This window comes from Nycticebus coucang, chromosome 24, assembly GCF_027406575.1.
Source record: "Nycticebus coucang isolate mNycCou1 chromosome 24, mNycCou1.pri, whole genome shotgun sequence".
Lineage (NCBI taxonomy): Eukaryota > Metazoa > Chordata > Mammalia > Primates > Lorisidae > Nycticebus > Nycticebus coucang.
Genome location: NC_069803.1, coordinates 8,786,404 through 8,806,973, shown reverse-complemented (window position 1 = coordinate 8,806,973; position 20,570 = coordinate 8,786,404). Strand labels below are relative to the sequence as shown.

General features: G+C 44.1%; 1 protein-coding gene and 1 non-coding gene across 2 annotated transcripts; both read left to right on the top strand.

The window, feature by feature from the left end:
• The first annotated feature begins 216 nt into the window (after positions 1-216).
• Positions 217-320, top strand: LOC128576604 (small nucleolar RNA U13). The gene has a single exon (XR_008377442.1). It is a non-coding gene; the product is annotated as a small nucleolar RNA U13 (small nucleolar RNA).
• Positions 321-554: 234 nt separating this feature from the next.
• Positions 555-4,670, top strand: LOC128576460 (DNA-directed RNA polymerases I, II, and III subunit RPABC2-like). Its single transcript, XM_053578627.1, has 2 exons — positions 555-579; positions 4,161-4,670. The coding sequence occupies exon 2, from the start codon at positions 4,212-4,214 to the stop codon at positions 4,578-4,580; it is 369 nt and encodes a 122-aa protein (XP_053434602.1). The 5' UTR covers positions 555-579; positions 4,161-4,211; the 3' UTR covers positions 4,581-4,670.
• Positions 4,671-20,570: the final 15,900 nt, after the last annotated feature.

Genomic DNA, 20,570 nt, shown 5'->3' with positions numbered 1-20,570 from the left:
CCAGGGAGAATATATTTGCATATAGAATAACCCGCTTTCTAATTTTGTTTCTGTTTTCTTTGGCTAACAAACGAGGGAACCACAGAATATCATTGTAAGTTTTTGAATGCCCAGGACTGTATACATTAAGACTGAATATACATGGACGATGTTAGTCACCCTTTCTGTAAAATTAGAGGCACAGACCTGAGGCTCCTTGACAGGAGTATTTTGCCGATCCTTTTGTAGTTCATAAGAGTGATGATTGGGTTTTCATGCGCATGCGTGAGATGTGCCTCCCACAAATCTTGTTACGACGTCGGCACATTACCCGTCTGACATGAACTTGGAGGATCTTCTTAACCTGTTATGTGTAGAGCCGCGTGGTTTTGGCTTGGAAGTATGTCCTTGTTTTTAGGTAATATCTTTAGATGGTTGAACGCTTATTTTTGTGGAAGAAATGATCCAGCTTTATGTTGGCTTTGGCTGGAATGTGGGAGCTGGGCTTATTGTGTAATTAAATGTTTACTCATTTCTGAGCGCGACGGTTCGGGAAAGAATCAAAAGTTGGTGTCCTGCAAAGGTTGTTCCAACATTGGGGTGAGTGCCACGGTCCCCAGGACAGCCGCGGGCAGTATTTGGGAGCAGTTCTGTGATACCTGTATTAGTCTCAAGGTGCATTGGCGTCTCTTCTTACCTCTGGAAAAGTACTGCGTTGGGTGGGCCCTCGGTTCCCCATGGGCTGATAACTGCGTCAGGCCATCCTTGGAAACTTGTGACTGTCATAGCTTCCACCATGACATGGAGTAGATTTGGTAAACCAAAACGTTCGTATCCCCGAAACTTTCTAAATATAAATAATAAACACAAAAATTTAAACCAATATAGTTTCACTTTCCCCTAACTTCATACAAATCACATCTTTTTTTTAAGACAGAGTCCCACTATGTCACCGTCGGTAGAATGCCGGGCATCACAGCTCACAGCAATCTCAAACTCTTGGGCTTAAGCTATTCTTTTGCCTCAGCCTCCCAAGTAGCTGGGACTACAGGCTCCTGCCACAACGCCGGTTATTTTTTGGTTGTTGTTCTTGCCATTGTTGTTTAGCAGGCCCGGGCTGGATTCGAATCCGCCATTCTTGTTGTATGTGGCTGACACCGTAACCACTGTGCTATGGGGACCGTGCCTACAAATCACATCTTAATATGAGACTATCAACACAACTTTATAATTATTTCTTTTTCAATTAGATGGGTTAAGAAAAGAATAACAAGTAACAAATGCATCTATACTATTAACAACAACAACCAGAGACATGGGTCATGTGGGAGACTGCTTGGCTACTACTTGGAGAGAGACCCTTGGGGTGAGGAGGAAGCTGGTGCTAGCGTTGGCTGAATCTTTGCAGTGGATCCGGCAAGGTGGCCTATAGGCTTCAGGATTCCTCCCACCTCCAGGCCGCCAAGAGTCCAGAGAAAGCCCTGTAAGATCTTCCCATCTAGTGTGTGTAGGGGGTATTCAGGAAGGGGTGATGAGTAGAGAATCTGCTGTCGTCCAGAGAAAGTGGTTATGGTGCAGGAGGACATACCTGTACAGTGCTTTCCTCCCACCTTGTAGAGGGCACACACTTGTGTTACACTACTTGCAGCTAGCGCATTTCCTACGTCTTCTTGTCTGCCCACCTTTTTTCTTTTTTTTGCTGTGTAACCTTGGAGAAGGTTCGGTAATCTCTCAGTGCCTTAATTTCTCTTTCTTTCCTTTCTTTCCTTACCTGTCTTTCTTTTCTTTCCCTCTCTTCCTTCTTTCCTCTTTCCTTTTTTTTCCATTCTTCCCCCCAACCCCACTTCTTTCCTTTCTTAGAGACAAGGTGTATCAATCTGTCACCCAGGCATGATCATAGCTCACTGCAGTCTGGAACTCTTGGGCTCAAATGTTGAGAGGGAGTCTCACCATGTTATCCAAGCTGGTGTTGAACTCCTGGCCTCAAGCGACCCTGAGCCACAGCCTCAACCTCCCTAACTGGGATTAAAGGTGTGAGCTACTGAGCCCAGTCTGTGCCTTTATTTTTTTATTGGAAAAAAATGTGGGTGGTAATAGTCGTTACCTCTTAGGATTGTAATGAGAAATATATGTAAACTGCTTAAAACAAGGCCTGCTCAGTGGAAAGTTCTATATAGGTGTTGGCTCTTATTGTTAAACCACAGTTGGGTTTATTGACATTTCCTCTTTCCAAGGGAATTTTGCCATTACAGCCTTTCCTTTGGGCTTACCTTCTCTGACCAATTGGTGGCACTCATGATTTTCTAAGTAATTTCAACCACTGATAACGGTTTGCTCCTAAGTGGACTCTCCTGTACAAAGGCCCTAGTGGAAACAAGATGCCAATCAATAGACAGCTATTGTGTCCTTCCTGTGTGTGAGCATTTCTTCCCTGTTCTATGTGCCCCTTGTGCTAAGATGATTCGAGCTCTTACTTGCTTGTGACGAGAGTACTTGTACTGCAGAGATCTCCCCTCCACACTCTGAATTTCCTGAAGCCAGAGACCATGTCTTTGTCTCCAGTGCCTGGCACAATTTGGTCATACAACGAATGTTGAACCCACATGTCCATCCACAGAGGACTATCTGAATAAGCCACGTACATTTACACAGGACAGTTCTGTGCAGCTGTACAGAGGAAAAAGGACCATCTTTGTCAACTGTCATGAAACTCTAGGATGTATTGTTAAACAGGGCAAAGTCCATGTATACGTTGCCCTTCTTATAAGAAAGATAGGAAAATAGAAATAATGGGGTGGCGCCTGTGGTTCAAATGGGTAGGGCGCCAGCCCCATATGCCAGAGGTGGTGGGTTCAAACCCATCCTCAGCCAAAAAAAAAAAAAAAAAAAAAACAACTAATAAAATAAAATAAAACACAAAGCCCTGGGCCCCAGCCCCAGGGACTTGTATTAAAAAAAAAAAAAAGAAAATAGAAATAATGATGTGTGCATTTGCTTACATATTAAATAAGAAGCAGGGCGGCGCCTGTGGCTCAGTCGGTAAGGCGCCAGCCCCATATACCGAGGGTGGCGGGTTCAAACCCGGCCCCGGCCAAACTGCAACCAAAAAATAGCCGGGCGTTGTGGCGGGCACCTGTAGTCCCAGCTACTTGGGAGGCTGAGGCAAGAGAATCGCTTAAGCCCAGGAGTTGGAGGTTGCTGTGAGCTGTGTGAGGCCACGGCACTCTACCGAGGGCCATAAAGTGAGACTCTGTCTCTACAAAAAAAATAAAAAAAAAAAAAAAAAATAAGAAGCAAGAGAGTATAAATTGCAAGCTAATAAAAATAGTCACATTTGCTGGGTGAGGTGGCTCACCCCTGTAATCCTAGCGCTTTGGGAGGCTGAAGTGGGTGGATAGCTTGAGCTCACGGGTTCAAAAAAAGAAAGAGGAAGGAAGGGAGGGAGGGAAGGAAAAGAAAGGTAAGGAAAGAAAGGAAAGAAAGAGAAATTAAGGCTGAGCAAAAGTGAGACCCCGTCTTTATTAAAAAATAGAAAACTGAAGCAAGAGGATCGCTTGAGCCCAAGAGTTGGAGATTACTGTGAACTATGATGCCACAGCATTCTACCCATTGTGACAGCTTGAGACTTTGTCTCAAAAAAAAAGGTCACATATAAGAAAAGAACAGGGTAGGCTCAGCATCTGTAGCTCAAGTGTCTAGAATGCCAGCCACATACACCAAAGCTGGCGGGTTTGAATCCAGCCCAGGGCCTGCCAAACAACAGTGACAACTACAACCAAAAAATAGCCAGGCATTGTGACAGGCGCCTGTAGTTCCAGCTAGGAGGCTGAGGCGAGAGAATTGTTTAAGCCCAAGAGTTGGAGGTTGCTGTGAGCTGTGACGCTATGGCACTCTACCCAGGGCAACAGCTTGAGATTCTGTCTCAAAAAAAAAAAAAAACAGAAAAGAACAGGGTGAAGGAAATAGTGCAAGCCAGACTTCTCTGTATATACTACTTTATACAGTGTTTTATAGTTGTGACACTTTGGAATCACATAAATGTTTTATATAATTATTGTTAAAAAGAAAATAACGAAGTATTTCCTAAAAGAAAAGAAATAAAATGTATACTGAGTCACTAGCATAACCACATAGAAAAATAAGAAACTGACCTTAAAACTCATTAATTTGGCTGTTTGGAGGTGTCCGCGCGGATCTGAAGCTTATGGCGGTGTTGCTGCGGCGAAGGTGGCATGTCAGACAACGAGGACAATTTTGATGGTGATGACTTTGATGATGTGGAGGAGGATGAAGGACTAGATGACTTGGAGAACGCTGAGGAGGAGGGCCAGGAGAACGTGGAGATACTGCCCTCTGGGGAGCGACCGCAGGCCAACCAGAAGCGAATCACCACACCATACATGACCAAATATGAGCCAGCCCGTATGCTGGGCACCCGAGCTCTCCAGATCGCGATGTATGCCCCTGTGATGGTAGAGCTGGAGGGGGAGACAGACCCTTTGCTTATTGCCATGAAGGAACTCCCCATCATCATTCGCCGCTACCTGCCTGATGGGAGCTATGAAGACTGCAGGATAGAAGAACTCATCATCACCGACTGAGTCGAGCTCGTCCTGCCCCTGCTCATTTTCTGTCCTCACTTCATGTGATAGCTGTAAATAATAAACTGTTCAACTTTCCAAAAAAAAAAAAAAAAACTCATTAATTTGGCTTGGCACCTTCACTCAGTGGTTACAGGGCCAGCCACATCCACCAGAGCTGGCAAGTTGGAGCCCAGCCCAGGCCTGCCAAACAACGACAACTACAAAAAAAAAAAAAAAAAAAAAAAAATAGCTGGGTGTTGTGGCAGGTGCCTGTAGTCCCAGCTACTTGGGAGGCTGAGGCAAGAGAATCACTTGAGCCCAAGTGTAGGAAGGAGGTTGCTGTGAGCTAGGCTGATACCAGGGCACATTCTAACCTGGGCAACAGAGTAAGTCTCTGTCTCAAAAAAAAAAAAAAAAAAAGGGCGGCGCCAGTGGCTCAGTCGGTAGGGTGCTGGCCCCATATACCGAGGGTGGCAGGTTCAAACCCGGCCCCAGCCAAGCTGCAACCAAAAAATAGCCGGGCGTTGTGGCCGGCGCCTGTAGTCCCAGCTACTCGGGAGGCTGAGGCAAGAGAATCGCTTAAGCCCAGGAGTTGGAGGTTGCTGTGAGCTGTGTGAGGCCACGGCACTCTACCGAGGGCCATAAAGTGAGACTCTGTCTACAAAAAAAAAAGTCAATGAACTTAGATATAAATTCTATAACATGAAATTTGAAACGACATTGTCAGTACACTTTGCATTCTACAAAATATATGTATCTTGCTTGTGGCTACTGAATGGACCAAGAAACAATGACAGTTCAATTGCTCTGAGCTTCCTTAGTGTCCAATTTCATTTTCTTAATGCCTTTTCCCACTAACAGGAACCAGCAAGCTTTTAGGAAATGATTGATTTCAGAATTGGGGCAGGAAGTGCACAGCATGTAGCATTTTGTTATGCAGAAAAGCAAGGTAATGATCAAATGTTACTTAGATTATGTAAAAAAAAACACAGAAGCTGAGATGAGAGATACCCTTTAGCTAAAGATGATGGAACAATCTGAACATGAAAAAGAATAAGGACTGCAGGGACTCAAAACACGCCAAACATGGACGAATCCGTGAGTTCTGTGCTCATGGCAATACTACAAAATCCTTAATTGTCCTCTTTTGGATCACCGAAGGAACCAACACATTATTTTGAAAATTGGGAAAAATCAAGCATTTATTCTGCTGTATGTTTTGTAAGACTAAAAATACTCCAGAACTGGCCAAACATGGTGATGTATACCTGTAATCCTAGCAGTCTGGGAGGCTGAGGCAGGAATATGGCTGGGGCGCAGGAGTTTGAGACGAGCTTGAGACCCCATCTTTACTAAAAATAGAAAAATTAGGTGGCACACATAGTTCAGTGTGTAGGGCACCAGCTACATATACTAAGGTTGGAGGGTTCATGGCAACCGCAACCAAAAAATAGCCCGGCATTGTGGTGGGCGGCTATAGTCCCAGCTACTTGGGAGACCGAAGCAAGAGAATCGCTTAAGCCCAAGAATTTGAGGTTGTTGTGAGCTGTGATGTCACGGCACTCTACCCAGGGCGACAGCTTGACACTTTTTCTCAGGAAAAAAATAAAATAAAAATAGAAAAATTAGCCAGGCATGGTAGAATAGCCCCACCAGTACCTATAGCCCCAGCTACTTGGGAGGCTGAGGCGGAAAATTATTTGAATCCAGCAGTTTCAGGTTACTGAGAGCTAGGCTGAGGCCATTGCACTCTAGCCTGGGCAAGAGTCAGACTCAGTCTCAAAAAAAAAAAAAAAATTGGCAGAACCAGAACTGGTGGAATTAGAAAGTCACTAGTCACACCTTCTAATATAGTATGGGAACAAGGACAGTCATCAATGGCAATTAATTACAATTGTCAGGTGAGAGGTTAATGGAAAACTTTGTCACTACTGATTTATCTTACATCACTACAGATGGGAGGAACAGATACCACGTGCCTCTTAAGGCAATGGAAAGGAAGGCACATACCACCTATGAAATGATGAAATATTTTTCCTGGCTTGGCACCTGTAGCTCAAGCGGCTAAGGTGCCAGCCACGTACACCAGAGCTGGTGGGTTCTAATCCAGCCCTGGCCTGCCAAACAACAATGACAACTACAACCAAAAAATAGCCTGCCGTTGTGGTGGGTGCCTGTGGTTCCAGCCACTTAGGAGTCTGAGGCAAGAGAATTACTTAAGCCCAGGAATTGGAGGTTGCTGTGAACTATGAGGCCACGGCACTCTACCGAGGGCAACAGCTTGAGGCTCTGTCTCAAAAAAAATAAATAAATACATAAATAAAAGAAATATTTTTCCACAAAAATTGGTGCTAAATGTCCTCAAACCTCCAGGTCTACTACCAAATGACAAGAAATATGGAGAAGAAAGAAACAAATTAATAGCCACCAAGACAGAAAAATCAGTCAAGCCAAGGATGTGGGAAATTTCTACAAATTACCCACTTTCTTCATAAATAACCAGGAGAAATGGAATGAAGGAGAAGTGATATAGGTTAAAAGTTGGGGTTTTTTTTTGTTTTTTTTTGAAACAGAGTCTCACTATCCATGGTGGCGCAGCTCACAGCAACTTCAAACTATCAGGCTTAAGTGATTCTCTTGCCTGAGCTTCCCAAGTAGCTGGGACTACAGGTACCCACCACAACGCCCAGCTATTTTTATTTATTTTTATTTTTATTTTTTGTAGAGACAGAGTCTCACTTTATGGCCCTCGGTAGAGTGCTGTAGCATCACAGCTCACAGCAACCTCCAACTCCTGGGCTTAAGCGATTCTCTTGCCTCAGCCTCCCGAGTAGCTGGGACTGCAGGCACCCGCCACAACACCCGGCTATTTTTTTGTTGTTGCAGTTCGGCCGGGGCCGGGTTTGAACCCGCCACCCTCAGTATATGGGGCCAGTGCTGCCCTATTTTTTTTTTTTTTTTTGAGACAGAGTCTCACTATGTCGCCCTCAGTAGAGTGCCATGGTTTCACAGCTCATAGCAACCTCAAACTCTCAGGCTTAAGCGAGTTTCTTGCCTCAGCCTCCCAGGTATCTCGGACTACAGGCGCCCTCCACAATACTCGGCTACTTCTGGTTGCAGTTGTTGTTGTTTAGCAGCCTCGGGCTAGGCTCGAACCCACCACCCTTGGTTTATGTGGCCAGCGCCCTTACTCACTGAGCTACGGGCACCAAGCCAGGACCTTTTCCATTGTTAAAAATTATTGAGTCATGTTCACTAGGTTGGCTAGAATCAAAACGCTGAAAATAAATTTTGGCGTTGATGTAAAGAAATTGCAAGAGGAATTGGAATGCTCATACATTGCTGATTAAAATGTAAGATGGTACAGCTGCTGTGGAAAATAGTTTGACAGTTTCTCGGAAAGTTAAACATAGAGTTAACCATGTGACCCAGGAATTCTACTCCTAGATATATAGATAAGAGAACTAAAAATGTGTATTTATATAAAAACTTGGCCAAGAAAGCCCACAGCAGTATTATTCATAATAGCCAGTGAAAACAACCCAAAATCATATACATACAACGCAATATCAATTGGCCAGGAGAAGGAATGGGTCTCTGTTATAGATTACAAATAAGAACCCATAAAGACATGATGTTAAGTGAAATAAGCCACAGACAAAAGGCCACATATTGTATGATCCCATGTAGATGAAATGTCCAGAAAGGGCAAATCAGTTGAGTAAGAAAGTAGATTAGTGGTTGCCAGGGGAAGGCTGGGGGAGGAGAAATTAGAGGCAGCAACAATGGGCATGGGATTTTCTTCTGGGATGGTAAGAATGCTGTGACATTAGGTAGAGTGTGGTGATTCATGCCTGTAATCCTTGTACTTTGGGATGCCCAGGTGGGAGGATCAATTGAGGCCAGGGCTTGGAAACCAGCCTGAGGACATAGTGAGATCCCATATCTGCAAAAGAGAAAAAAATTACCCAGGCATAGTGGCAGGTGCCTTTAATCCCAGGATCACTTGAGCTCAGGGGTTTGAGGTTGTAGGGAGCTATGATGATGCCACAGCACTCCAGGCTGCTCAACAGAGTGCAAGAGTGGCATTGTTTTACATTTTTGTAAACAAATTTGTAAAAAATTCCAACTATCTTTCGTACCTGGTTTAATAGGAGTTAGCCGGATCCTCACTTCTGCGGCTACATTGTGTGTGTTGGAAAATTCTGTACCCTTGAGAGACTGAGAATGAAAAAGACAAACAATATATTAACATTGTTGTAAAAATTGTTTTGACTAGCAGTCTCCCTGAACAAGTCAGGGTAACCTCCAGGACCCTGCAGACATCACCTTGTAAAGTGCTAAAGTAATAAGATATCTGGGATTTGCTTTAAAATTCTCCATGAGGGCCAAGTGAGGTGGCTCACACCTGTATTTCCAGCACTCTGAGAGGCCTAGGTGGTGGATTGCCTGAGCTCACAAGTTAAAGACCAGCCTGAGCCAGAGCAAAACCCCTGTCTCTAAAAATAGACAGGCATTGGGGAAGGAGCCTGTAGGCCTCACTACTTGGGAGGCTAAGACAACAGAATCACTTGAGCCCAAGAGTTTGAAGTTGCTGTGAGCTGTGACGCCCTGGCATTCTACTGGGGAAAATAAAGTGAGACTCTGTCTCAAAAATAAATAAATAAAAATAATAAAATTCTCCATGGGAGGCCAGGCATGGTGGCTCATGCTTGTAATCCTAGCACTCTGGGAGGTCAAGGCAAGTAGATTGCTTGAGCTCATGAGTTCGAGACCAGCCTGAGCATGAGAGAGATCTGATCTCTAAAAAAATAGCTGGGCATTGTGGCAGGTGCCTGTAATCCCGCTACTTGGGAGGCTTGAGGTAAGAGGATCAGTGGAGCCCAGCAGTTTGAGGGTGCTTTGAGCTATGATGCTCCCGTACTCTACCAAGGATGACAAAGTGAGATTCTATCTCAAAATAAGAAAAAAAAAATTCTCCATGGGAGGGGTAGTGGTGAAGGAGTGCTAAACAGATAGATGAAAACAACCATCAACATGTTGACCGTTATCGAAGATGGTTGACATATCACAGGGTCCTTTATTTTAGTCTCTTGGTCTTTTTTTTTTTTGGTTTGTTTGGGTTTTTTTGAGACAGAGTCTCAAGCTGATGCCCTGGGCAGAGTGCCGTGGTGTCACAGCTCACAGCAACCTCAAACTCTTGGGCTTAAGCAATTCTCTTGCCTCAGCCTCCCAAAGAGGTGGGACTATAACCCACCACAACACCCGGCTATTTTTTTGTTGCAGTTGTCATTGCTGTTTTAGCTGGCTGGGGCCAGGGTCCCGGTTCGATCCCACCAGCCTTGGTGTATGCGGCCAGTGCCTTACCCACTGAGCTATGGGGACCTGCCCTAGTGTCTTGTTTTTAATGGATACGTGAAATGGTCCTTTATAGAAATTGTTATTGCTTTTATTTTATCTACCACTAAGAGTCATAAATTAGTGATCTTTTTTTTTTTCTTTTTTGAGACAGAGTCTCACTTTGTTGCCCTTGGTAAAGTGCCGTGGCATGTTAGTTCACAGCAATGTCAAACTCTTGGGTTCAAGTGATTCTTTTGCCTCAGCCTCCCAAGTAGCTGTGACTATAGGTGCCTGCTACAACAGCTGGCTATTTTTAGAAATAGGGGTCTCGCTCTTGCTCAGGCTGGACTTAAACCGGTGAGCTCAGGCAATCCACCTGCCTTGGTCTCCCAAGTGCTGGGATTATAGGCGTGAGCCACTGTGCTCCCAGCCTTAATTAATTAATTTAATGTTTTTGTGACAGAGTCTCACTCTGTCACACTGGGTAGAATACCATGGAATCATAGCTCACAGTAACCTCAAATTCCTGCACTTAAGCAATCCTCTTTCCTCAACCTCCCAAGTATCTGAGACTACAGGTGCCTGCTGCAACACTCAACTAGTTTTTTTTTTTCTATTTTTTTTGGTAGAGATGGGTTCTTGCTCTTGCTTAGGCTGGTCTCCAACTCCTGAGTGCAAGCAATCCACCCGCCTTGGCCTCCCAGAGTGCTAGGATTACAGGCATGAGCCACCCTGTCCAGCCTATTGCTCTTATTTTAATCAACACTTATTTTTTTTTGAGACAGAGTCTAACTATGTCGCCCTTGGTAGAGTGCCATGGCATCACAGCTCATAGCAACCTCCACCTCTTGTGCTTAAGTGATTCTCTTGCCTTAGCCTCCCAAGTAGCTGGAACTACAGGCGCCCGTCACAATGCCTGGCTATATTTTGTTGCAGTTGCCACTGCTGTTTTTTCCAGCTGGCCGGGGCTGGGATCAAACCTGCCACCCTTGGTATATGGGGCCTAGCCCTACCCACAGAGCCACAGGTGCCACCCTTTAATCAACACTTATTTAGCTGAGCAAAAGAACTTGAGATAGTTGTTAGGAGGGAAAACCAAGTTAGGGACTGGATGGGTGATACAGCTGCTGCTTTCAACAGGTTTTTATCAATCATGGGACATAGTGATGCATAGTTGTGGGAAAGAGTTAAAAGACATTTGATAAGTAATCTATCCTATTTAACCAGCACCAGAGCTGTGCATACGCACATTTCCTCCCCATGGCAACCCTCTGAGACTAGATTCATGATCTCCATTTTGCAGATAAGGACACTGAAGCTCTGAGTTGAGTAACTGGACCGAGATCTCACAGCAGAGAGTGGCAGAGCTGCAGTGTAAGTTAGGACCATTGCCTCCAAAGCCCGTGGTTTTCACAGCTCCACCCTATCTTTCTAAACCTTTCAGTTTCCCAAGCCTGGAACATCACTTTCACTGTGTACCAAGGGGATGTGGATGGCACTTAACCGAGGCCCAGGTGGCAACCCAGGGAAGCCCACGGTCTTTATGAAAATAGCTAAAAATAAGGTCAAGTAGGTTGGTCTTTACACTATACCTATCCTCTCATTCAATCCATACAATTTATTTACTTGTTTAACTCTGGTATATGGGACCGGTGCCCTACTCCTTGAGCCACAGGCACCACCCACATTTATTTATTTTTTGAGTCTCACTCTGTCATCCTGGCTAGAGTGCCATGGCATCAGCCTAGCTCAAAGCAACCTCAGTCAAACTCTTGGGCTCAGGTGATCCTCCTGCCTCAGCCTCCCAAGTAACTGGGACTACAGGTGTGTGCCACAACCCCAGCTATTTATTTATTTGTTTATTTTTAGTAGAAACAGGGTCTCACTCTTGCTCAAGTAGGTTTAGAACTCCTGAAATCAAGCAATCTACCCACCTTGACCTCCCAGAGTGCTAGGATTATAGGCGTTAGCCACCTTGCCTGGCCAATCCACACAATTTAAATCCATGGAACAGGATTTTTTGTCAAAGGTTGCCTTTCTCTCCTTGACTCTTCCTCCAGTTTTTGGAAAGTTATCTGGCAATACCTCTGTATTTTATTTTATTTTATTTTATTATTTTTTTTTGAGATAGTCTCACTCTGTCCCCCTGGGTGGAGTGCTGTGGAATCATAACTTACAGCATCCTCAACCTCTTGGGTTAACGATGTCTTCTTGCCTCAGCCTCCCAAGCAGCTAGAACTGCAGATGCCAGCCCCAACACTCAGTTAGCTTTTCCATTTTTAATAGAGATGGGGTTTTGGGCGGTGCCTGTGGCTCAAAGGGGTAGGGTGCCGGCCCCATATGCCAGAGGTGGCGGGTTCAAACCCAGCCCCGGCCAAAAACTGCAAAAAAAAAAAAAATAGAGATGGGGTCTTGCTCTTGTTCAGGCTGGTCTCAAACTCCTGAGCTCAGGCAATCCACTGGCCTGGGCCTCTCCAAGTGCTACAATTACAGGTGTGAACCACTGCTCATGGCCATGGCAGTGTCTCTTCAAAAATTAATAACTAAATTAAATGGCAATTCTACTCCTGAAAACTATATCATATACAAATAACCATTTATGAAGGTACAGATTCAGGACCACATAGATAATTAAGTAGTTTCATTGCATCTCTATTCACAGGGCAAAATCCTGGAAACAAAGAGAAGGGTCATAAACAGCACATTCATAGAACAAATGAATCTTTTTTTTTTTTTTTTTGTAGAGACAGAGTCTCACTTTATGGCCCTCGGTAGAGTGCTGTGGCCTCACACAGCTCACAGCAACCTCCAACTCCTGGGCTTAAGCGATTCTCTTGCCTCAGCCTCCTGAGTAGCTGGGACTACAGGCGCCCGCCACAACGCCCGGCTATTTTTTGGTTGCAGTTTGGCCGGGGCTGGGTTTGAACCCGCCACCCTCGGTATATGGGGCTGGCGCCTTACCAAATGAGCCACAGGTGCCACCCAAACAAATGAATCTTAATGAACTAAATCCTTTGAAACAATGTAAAAAGCTCTATGAACAAAAGAATCTTGTAAACATAAAATATCCATTAAAGTAGTTATGTCCAGCATTAGCACCTGTATCACAGTAGTTACAGCGTCGGCCACATATGCTAAGGCTGGCGGGTTCGAACCCAGCCCTGGCCAGCTAAGCAACAATGACAACTGCAAAAAAAAAAGACAACTGCAACAGAAAAAAAGCCAGGCGTTGTGTTGGACACCTGTAGTCCCAGCTACGTGGGAGGCTGAGGCAAGAGAATTGCTTAAGCCCAAGAGTTTGAGGTTGCTGTGAGCTGTGATGTCACAGCACTCTACCTCAGATGACATAGTGAGACTCTAAAAAAAAAAAGTAGTTATGTCCATGTCTCTGTTGACAATTTGACTGTGTCTTCTTTCCCTGTGTGATAAATCTATCATGTCTCCAAGACACCTTTCTCCCTCCTAAAATTCTAGATTTCTTTAGCTTCCGTTTCATTCTGTGCCTTCTGTTTAATATTTATACAAGTATTTTTTATTAGGGTAGGGCATGATCTAAAAATGTTTCCCTCCAAAGCTATTCCTTCCACAAAGTGCATTCTGCTTGCTTATGTTTTTCTTTTCTTTTTTTTTTTTTTGAGACAGAGTCTCAGTTTGTCACCCTCGATAGAGTGCCTTGACAACACAGCTCACAGCAACCTCAAACTCTTGGACTTAAACGATTCTCACCTCAGCTTCCCAAGTAGCTGGGACTACAGGCACCCGCCACAATGCCCAGCTATTTTTATATTTTGGTTGTAGTTGTCATTGTTGTTTGGCAGGCCCGGGCTGGGTTCGAACCTACCAGCTCTGCTGTATGTGGCCAGCGCCCCAGCCACTGAGCTACAAGTGCTGAGACTCTGCCTGCTTGTTTTACCTTGGAGATCTCTTAGAATATTCCAAAAGTATTCCTTTTCTTCTTTTTTTTTTTGTAGAGACAGAGTGTCACTTTATGCCCTTCGGGTAGAGTGCCATGGCATCACACAGCTCACAGCAACTTCCAACTCCTGGGCTTAAGCGATTCTCTTGCCTCAGCCTCCCGAGTAGCTGGGACGACAGGAGCCCGCCACCATGCCCAGCTATTTTTTGGTTGCAGTTCAGCCGGGGCCGGGTTTGAACCCGCCACCCTCGGTATGTGGGGCCGGCGCCTTACCGACTGAGCCACAGGCGCCGCCCAAAAGTATTCCTTTTCTATCTTTTCCTTAGTCATTACCTTTAACGCTTTCCAAAATACTCAGATTTATTGCTAAAATGTTCCCTGCACTGCCATATTTCTCTCCAGCAACCCCTTATTTCTATTCTCAGCCAGTATCTAAAAACAAAACACACAACAATAAACCCCCACATGTTGTCCCCAATTCTCCACCCATCATTCCTTATAATTTTTTTTTGTTTTTGTAGAGTCACAGTCTTACTCTGTCGCCAGGCTGGATGGAGTACAGTGGCGTGATCATCACAGCCTCAATCTCCCGGGCTCAGGGGACACTCCAGCTTCAGCCTCTCTAGAAGCTGGGACTACAGGTACACCACACCAGGCAATTTCTAAATTTTTGTAGAGACAGGGATCTCTCTCTTTTACCCAGGCTGGTCTCGAACTCTTGGTGTCAAGTGATTCTCCTACCTCTTCCTCCAAGTAGGCACCGCTAATTTTTTTTTTTTTTTTAAGATAGGGATTTGCTATATTGCCCAGGATAACTTTTCAAAACTTTATAACTCCCTCCCTTTTTAAAAATACCATTCATAGGCCAGGCATGGTGGCTCATGCCTATAATCCTAGCACTCTAGAAGGCTGAGGCAGGTAGATTGCTTGAGCCCAAGAGTTCCAGACTAGCCTGAGCAAGAGCAAGACCCTGTCTCTAGAAAAATAGCTGGGCATTGTGGAAGATGCCTGTAGTCCCAGCTACTCAGGAGGCTGAGGCAAGAGGATCTCTTAAGCCCAGGAGTTTGAGGTTGCTGTGAGCTATGACACCATGCCACTCTACTCAGGGTGACAAAGTGAGACTCTGTCTTAAATAAATAAATAAATAAATAAAATAAAAATACCATTTATTTGTTGGAGAAACACAGTCATTTGTCCTGTAAAGATGTTTGAAGCCCTGGCTTTGTCAGATTGCTTCCTATTGATGTTATTTAATTTGTTCCTCTATCTTCCACACTTCCTGTTAAAAGAGGTAGTTAGATCCAGAGAAAAGATTTAACTTAGGATCCATTTTGTGGGTGGAGCTGTACTTCTCTCACTGTGCAGTCAGAGGCCAGTGATGTGTGACTGTCCCACTTCCATTGATGGTAAAGCAGATTGATCTGTTATGTGCTTCTGTATCAATCTTTCCCCTGGTGGCTTCGGCAGACATGGATGGTCATTGCTCAATCCTGTTACTTCATTAGAGTTACAAAATGGCAATTTTCTAATTCTATTATTTCCTTTTGCATGTTTTACCTGGAATTCTGCTTTTTTCCTTTTTTTTTTTTTTTTTTTTTGAGTCTCAGTTTATCACCCTCAGTAAAGTATCCCAGTGTCACAGCTCACGGCAACCTCCCCAACTCTGGGGCTCAAGCAGTTCTCTTGCCTCAGCCTCCTGAGTAAGTACTAGCCTGAGCAAGTACTAAGAGAAGTACTACAGGCGCCCACCACAATGCCTGGCTATTTTTCAAGACAAGGTCTTGCTGTAGCTCAGGCTGATCTTGAACCTGTAAGCTCAGGCAATCCACCCACCTTGGCCTCCCAGAATGCTAGGATTATAGGTGTGAACCACCATGCCCAGCCATTGGAACTTGGCTTTAAATAGACCTTTCCCTCAGCAGCTAGTTATGTGTTCACACTGAAATACAGTTTGTATAGGAAAAGAAGGATTAAAAAGGGTTGATTCTTTTTTTTTATTATTTATCAATTTTTATTTATTTATTTATTTATTTTATTGTTGGGGATTCATCAAGGTTACAAAGAACCAGGTTACATTGATTCCATTGGTTAGGTAATGTTCCTCTTGTGATTGGGTCCTGTCCCCAAAGGTTTGTCACACACCGTGACCCCCTCTTTATTTACCAATTTTTAGAATTGAGTAAATAATGAGTTTAGTGGCCTAGCAACTTCCATTGAATACCTGACACTTTGTTGCTATTGTTCTTTTAGTTTCGTATGCTATCAAGGAATTTTATAAATGTGGTGAGTTTTATTCCATTGTCATTATTCTTTCCATACTCAAATGTTCCCATCTTTTGCCAATCTTTTCATTTTGGCTTCTGTGTTCTTTTAACATGACCCAGTAGTCTTGGATTGTTTCCTTGCTTTTTGGAATAGCAAGATTGAATCAACAGTTTCTCCAAAGAACACTGGTTTCTTTCTTCGAGGGGAAATGCTATTTAAGAGGTATAATTTGAATAGTGAGAGGTCATTGCTCATGAATTCTTACTGATTTTCATTTTATAAACTTCAATTGACACATCTAGAAAATACCTACTCTTTAAAAGGAGAAACAAAATCATGATTTCATGTTAATATTTCCAATTCAAACTTAAATTTCTAGCTTATACTTCTTTTTTATTTATTTATTTTTTCTGAGACAGAGTCTCATTATGTCACCCTGAGTAGAGTGCCATGGTGTCACAGGTCACAGCAACCTCAAACTCTTGGGCTTACGTGATTCTCTTGCCTCAGCCTCCCAAGTGGCCCAGCTGCTGAGCTACAGGCTCTAGGCCAAGCTTATACTTCTTTATTATGAGACTTAGCCCTCCTTTCTTATACTAAAAATTTTGGTTTCTAACAACATAATTACTTATTTCTTTATCAACATAATTTTAACAACATCGTTACTTATTTGCTTTATACACATAAAAGTATTAAAATAAAATAGTGTTATTACAAAACATAAGATTATTGGTTCGGCTCCCGTAGCACTGTGCTTATGGTGCCAGCCACATACACCGAGACTGGCGGGTTCGAAGCCAGCCCAGGCCAGCTAAGCAACAATGACAACTGCAACAGAAAAATAGCCAGGCATTGTGGCAGGTGCCTGTAGTCCCAGCAACTTGGAAGGCTGAGGCAAGAGAATCGCTTAAGCCCAAGAGTTTGAGTTTGAGTTTGCTCTGAGCTGATATGCCACGGCACACTACCGAGGGTGACATAGTGAGATATTTTCTGTCTCAAAAATAAAACAAACAAACAAAAATAAGATATTGAACATAATTCAACATTTCTTTGCTGTTCGTTTTGTCTTTACTGGATATACCTAGTAAATAATTACAATCAAATGCCATGCTTCAATTCACTTCAAATAGATGCTTTTTTTTTTCGGGCAGCAACTATGGCTCAGTGAGTAGGGCGCCGGCCCCATATACCAAGGATGGCGGGTTCTAACTCGGCCCTGGCAAACTGCAACAAAAGAATAGCCAGGCATTGTGGTGGGCCCCTGTGGTCCCTGCTACTCGGGAGGGTGAGACAAGAGAATTGCCTAAGCCCAAGATCTGGAGGTTGCTGTGAGCTGTGACGCCACTGCAAAGTAAGACTCTGTCTCTAAAAAAAAAAGGGTTTTTTTTTTGTATATGGCTGTGATGGTTCACTTCAGGTGTTAACTTGGGTGGGTTAAAGAATACCCAGATTGTTGGTAAAGAATTAGTTCTGAGTATGTGAGGGTGTTTCCTGAAGAGAATGGCGTTTGAATCAGTGGACTGAATAAGATCTGCCCTCACTCAACGTAGAAGGCAGCATTTAATTTACTGAGGGCCTGCATAGAACAAGGCGGGCAGAAGAAAGGCAAATTCACTGTCTCTTTTGGAATCGTAACACCCATCTCCTCCCATCTTTAGACTTCAGAACTTCGGATTCTCAGGCTTTCGTGCCGTGGGACTTATGTAAGTGGCCCCAGGCTCTCAGGCCTTTGGACTTAGACAGGATCACACCACCAGCTTCCCTGGTTTTCCACCTTGCAAATATTGTGAGCTTCTTAGCCTCCACGATCATGTGAGCCAGTTTTCAGAATACATCTCCTTTATCTATACCTATAACTACATTTGTTTGTTTGTTTGTTTTGAGACAGAGTCTCAAGCTATTGCCCTGAATAGAGTGCCATGCGGTCACAGTTCACAGCAACCTCAAATTCTTGGGCTCAAGCGATTCTCTTGCCTCAGCCTCCGGAGTACTGGGACCACAGGCGCCGGCCACAACGCCTGACTATTTTTTTGTTGTTGTTGTTACTACAGTTGTCATTGTTGTTTTAGCTGCCCGGGCCAGGTTTGAACCCGGCAGCCTCAGTGTATGTGGCTGGTGCCCTACCCACTGAGCTACAGGCTCCCCCTATAAGGACTTTTTTTATCTATCTTTCTATTGGTCTGTTTCTGTGGAGGATTCCAACTGGTACAATGGCTATGTGACCAACTTCATGTACACTCAGATCCACTTAGTTTTGTTTCTTTTCAATTTGTTAGAAATGGCTTCTTTCTTGCTTCTCAATCACCTTTCGACACACTCAATTCTTCCTCCTCCCCACAAATCTGACAAAACTGCTCTCATTCAAGCCATCAAGAGCCTGCTCATTGCCAAATTCAGTGGATACTTTCATATCCTTCTTATGTCTGTGGTTCCCAGCCCCTGGGCCCGCAGAGTGGTACCTGTCTGTCTACTGTTGGGAAGGGGGGGATGCACAGCTGGAGGTGAGCAGCAGGTGTCCAAGTGAAGCCTCGTCTGTATTTACAGTTACTCTCCATAGCACACACACACACACACCCCCGCCCGCCCACCTGAGCCCTGCCTCCTGTCCTGCCAGATCAGTGGAGGCATTAGATTGTCATAGGATCACGAACCTTATTGTAAACTGCACATGCCAGAGATCTAGGTTGTGTGCTCCTTGTGAGAATCTAACTCCCCCCTTCCCAGTCTCTGGAAAAATTGTCATGAAACTGGTCCCTGGCGCCAAAAAGGTTGAGGACTTCTGTCTCATGTGATCTCCCAGGAGCATCTGACTCGTGATCTTTCTCTGCTTAAGACCCTCTCTTCGTGGGTGGCACCAGTGGCTCAGAGGAGTAGGGCACCAGCCCCATATACCAGAGGTGGTGAGTTCAAACCCGGCCCTGGCCAAAAAAAAAAAGTTAAAAAGAAGACCCTCTCTTCTTTCATCTGTCTTTCTCTCCTCCTTCTCCTTTCCCAGATCATCTGCTTTCTTCTGTTTCTTTTGTTTGTTTTGTTTTGTTTTTTTTGAGACAGAGTCTCACTTTGTCCCCCGAAGTAGACAACCTTCAACTCACAGGGCTCAAGCAATTCTCTTGTCTCAGCCTCCCATATGGCTGGGACTACAGGCATCCGCCACAACACCCATTATTTATTTATATTTTTTTTTGAGACAGAGTCTCACTTTGTCACCCTTGGCAGAGTGCCGTGGCATCACAGCTCACAGAAACCTCAAACTCTTGGGCTCAAGCAATTCTCTTGCCTCAGCATCCCAAGTAGCTGGGACTACAGGCACCTGCCACAATACCCAGCTATTTTTTGTTGCAGTTTTCATTTTTGTTTAACTGGCCCTGGGCCGTGTTTGAACCAGCCACCTTTGGTGTATGTGGCTGGCGCCATAACCACTGTGCTATAGGTACCAAGCCCCGCTGTTTTTTTTTTGTTTTTTTTTTTTTGAGACAGGATCTGGCTGTTTTTCAGACTGGTCTCAAACCTGTGAGCTCAGGCAATTCACCCAGCTTGGCCTCCTGGGATTACAGGCATGATCCACTGAGCCACTGTAGTTCCTCAGAATTTGGTTGCATAGCTCCTTATGATTTTAGAAACAATAATAGCTCATAATTAGTATGACTCTGAGTCTTTCATATACATTGTCCTAAGTACTTTCTTAAACACTCTCTGAAGCGGTTACTATTCCTTCCTTTTTCCAGAGGAGAAAAATGAGACTTAGAGAGATTCAGAATGCACGGTAGGGTCTCCCAGCTAATCAGAGGCAAAACTGGCCTTGAAACCTATTCTTTGGATTCGATTGCTGCCTTGTTTATTCCACTAAACAGATTAATCTCATAATGAAGGGTCGCAGGGCAAGTACCCATGTTTTCCAAAAACACAGCCACATTTCATGCCTGCCTCTTGCCAGTGACCCTTTTGTTTTCTCAAATACTGAGCTCTTCACCATTTAATACTAATGACTTGAACAAGAGTCATTCATTCGGAACTGCTTTTTCTTCAATGCTACTTGCTTTGTGCATTTCTCTTTGTAAACTTTAAAGAAATTACTTCTTGTCCTTTTATTCTACAGGCATATCTCCCTTTAAGAAAAACTTTTATTTTATATGCAGACTTTAATGTTTCAAAACACATACGTTGAAAGCTAAAAAAGTCCTTAAATCCCATTTTAAAGAATGTTTTAGTCATGCAAAGACTCAGCATAGAATTTATTTAAATAAAGAAATCCCCCTGGGCGGCTCCTGTGCTCAATGGGTAAGGCACCAACCCCATATACCGAGGGTGTCAGGTTCAAACCCAGCCCCAGCCAAACTGCAACAAAAAAATAGCCAGCCATTGTGGCGGGTGCCTGTAGTCCCAGCTACTTGAGAGGCTGAGTCAAGAGAATCTCCTAAGCCCAGGAGTTGGAGGTTGCTATGAGCTGTGTGAGGCCACAGCACTCTACGGAGAGCGATAAAGTGAGA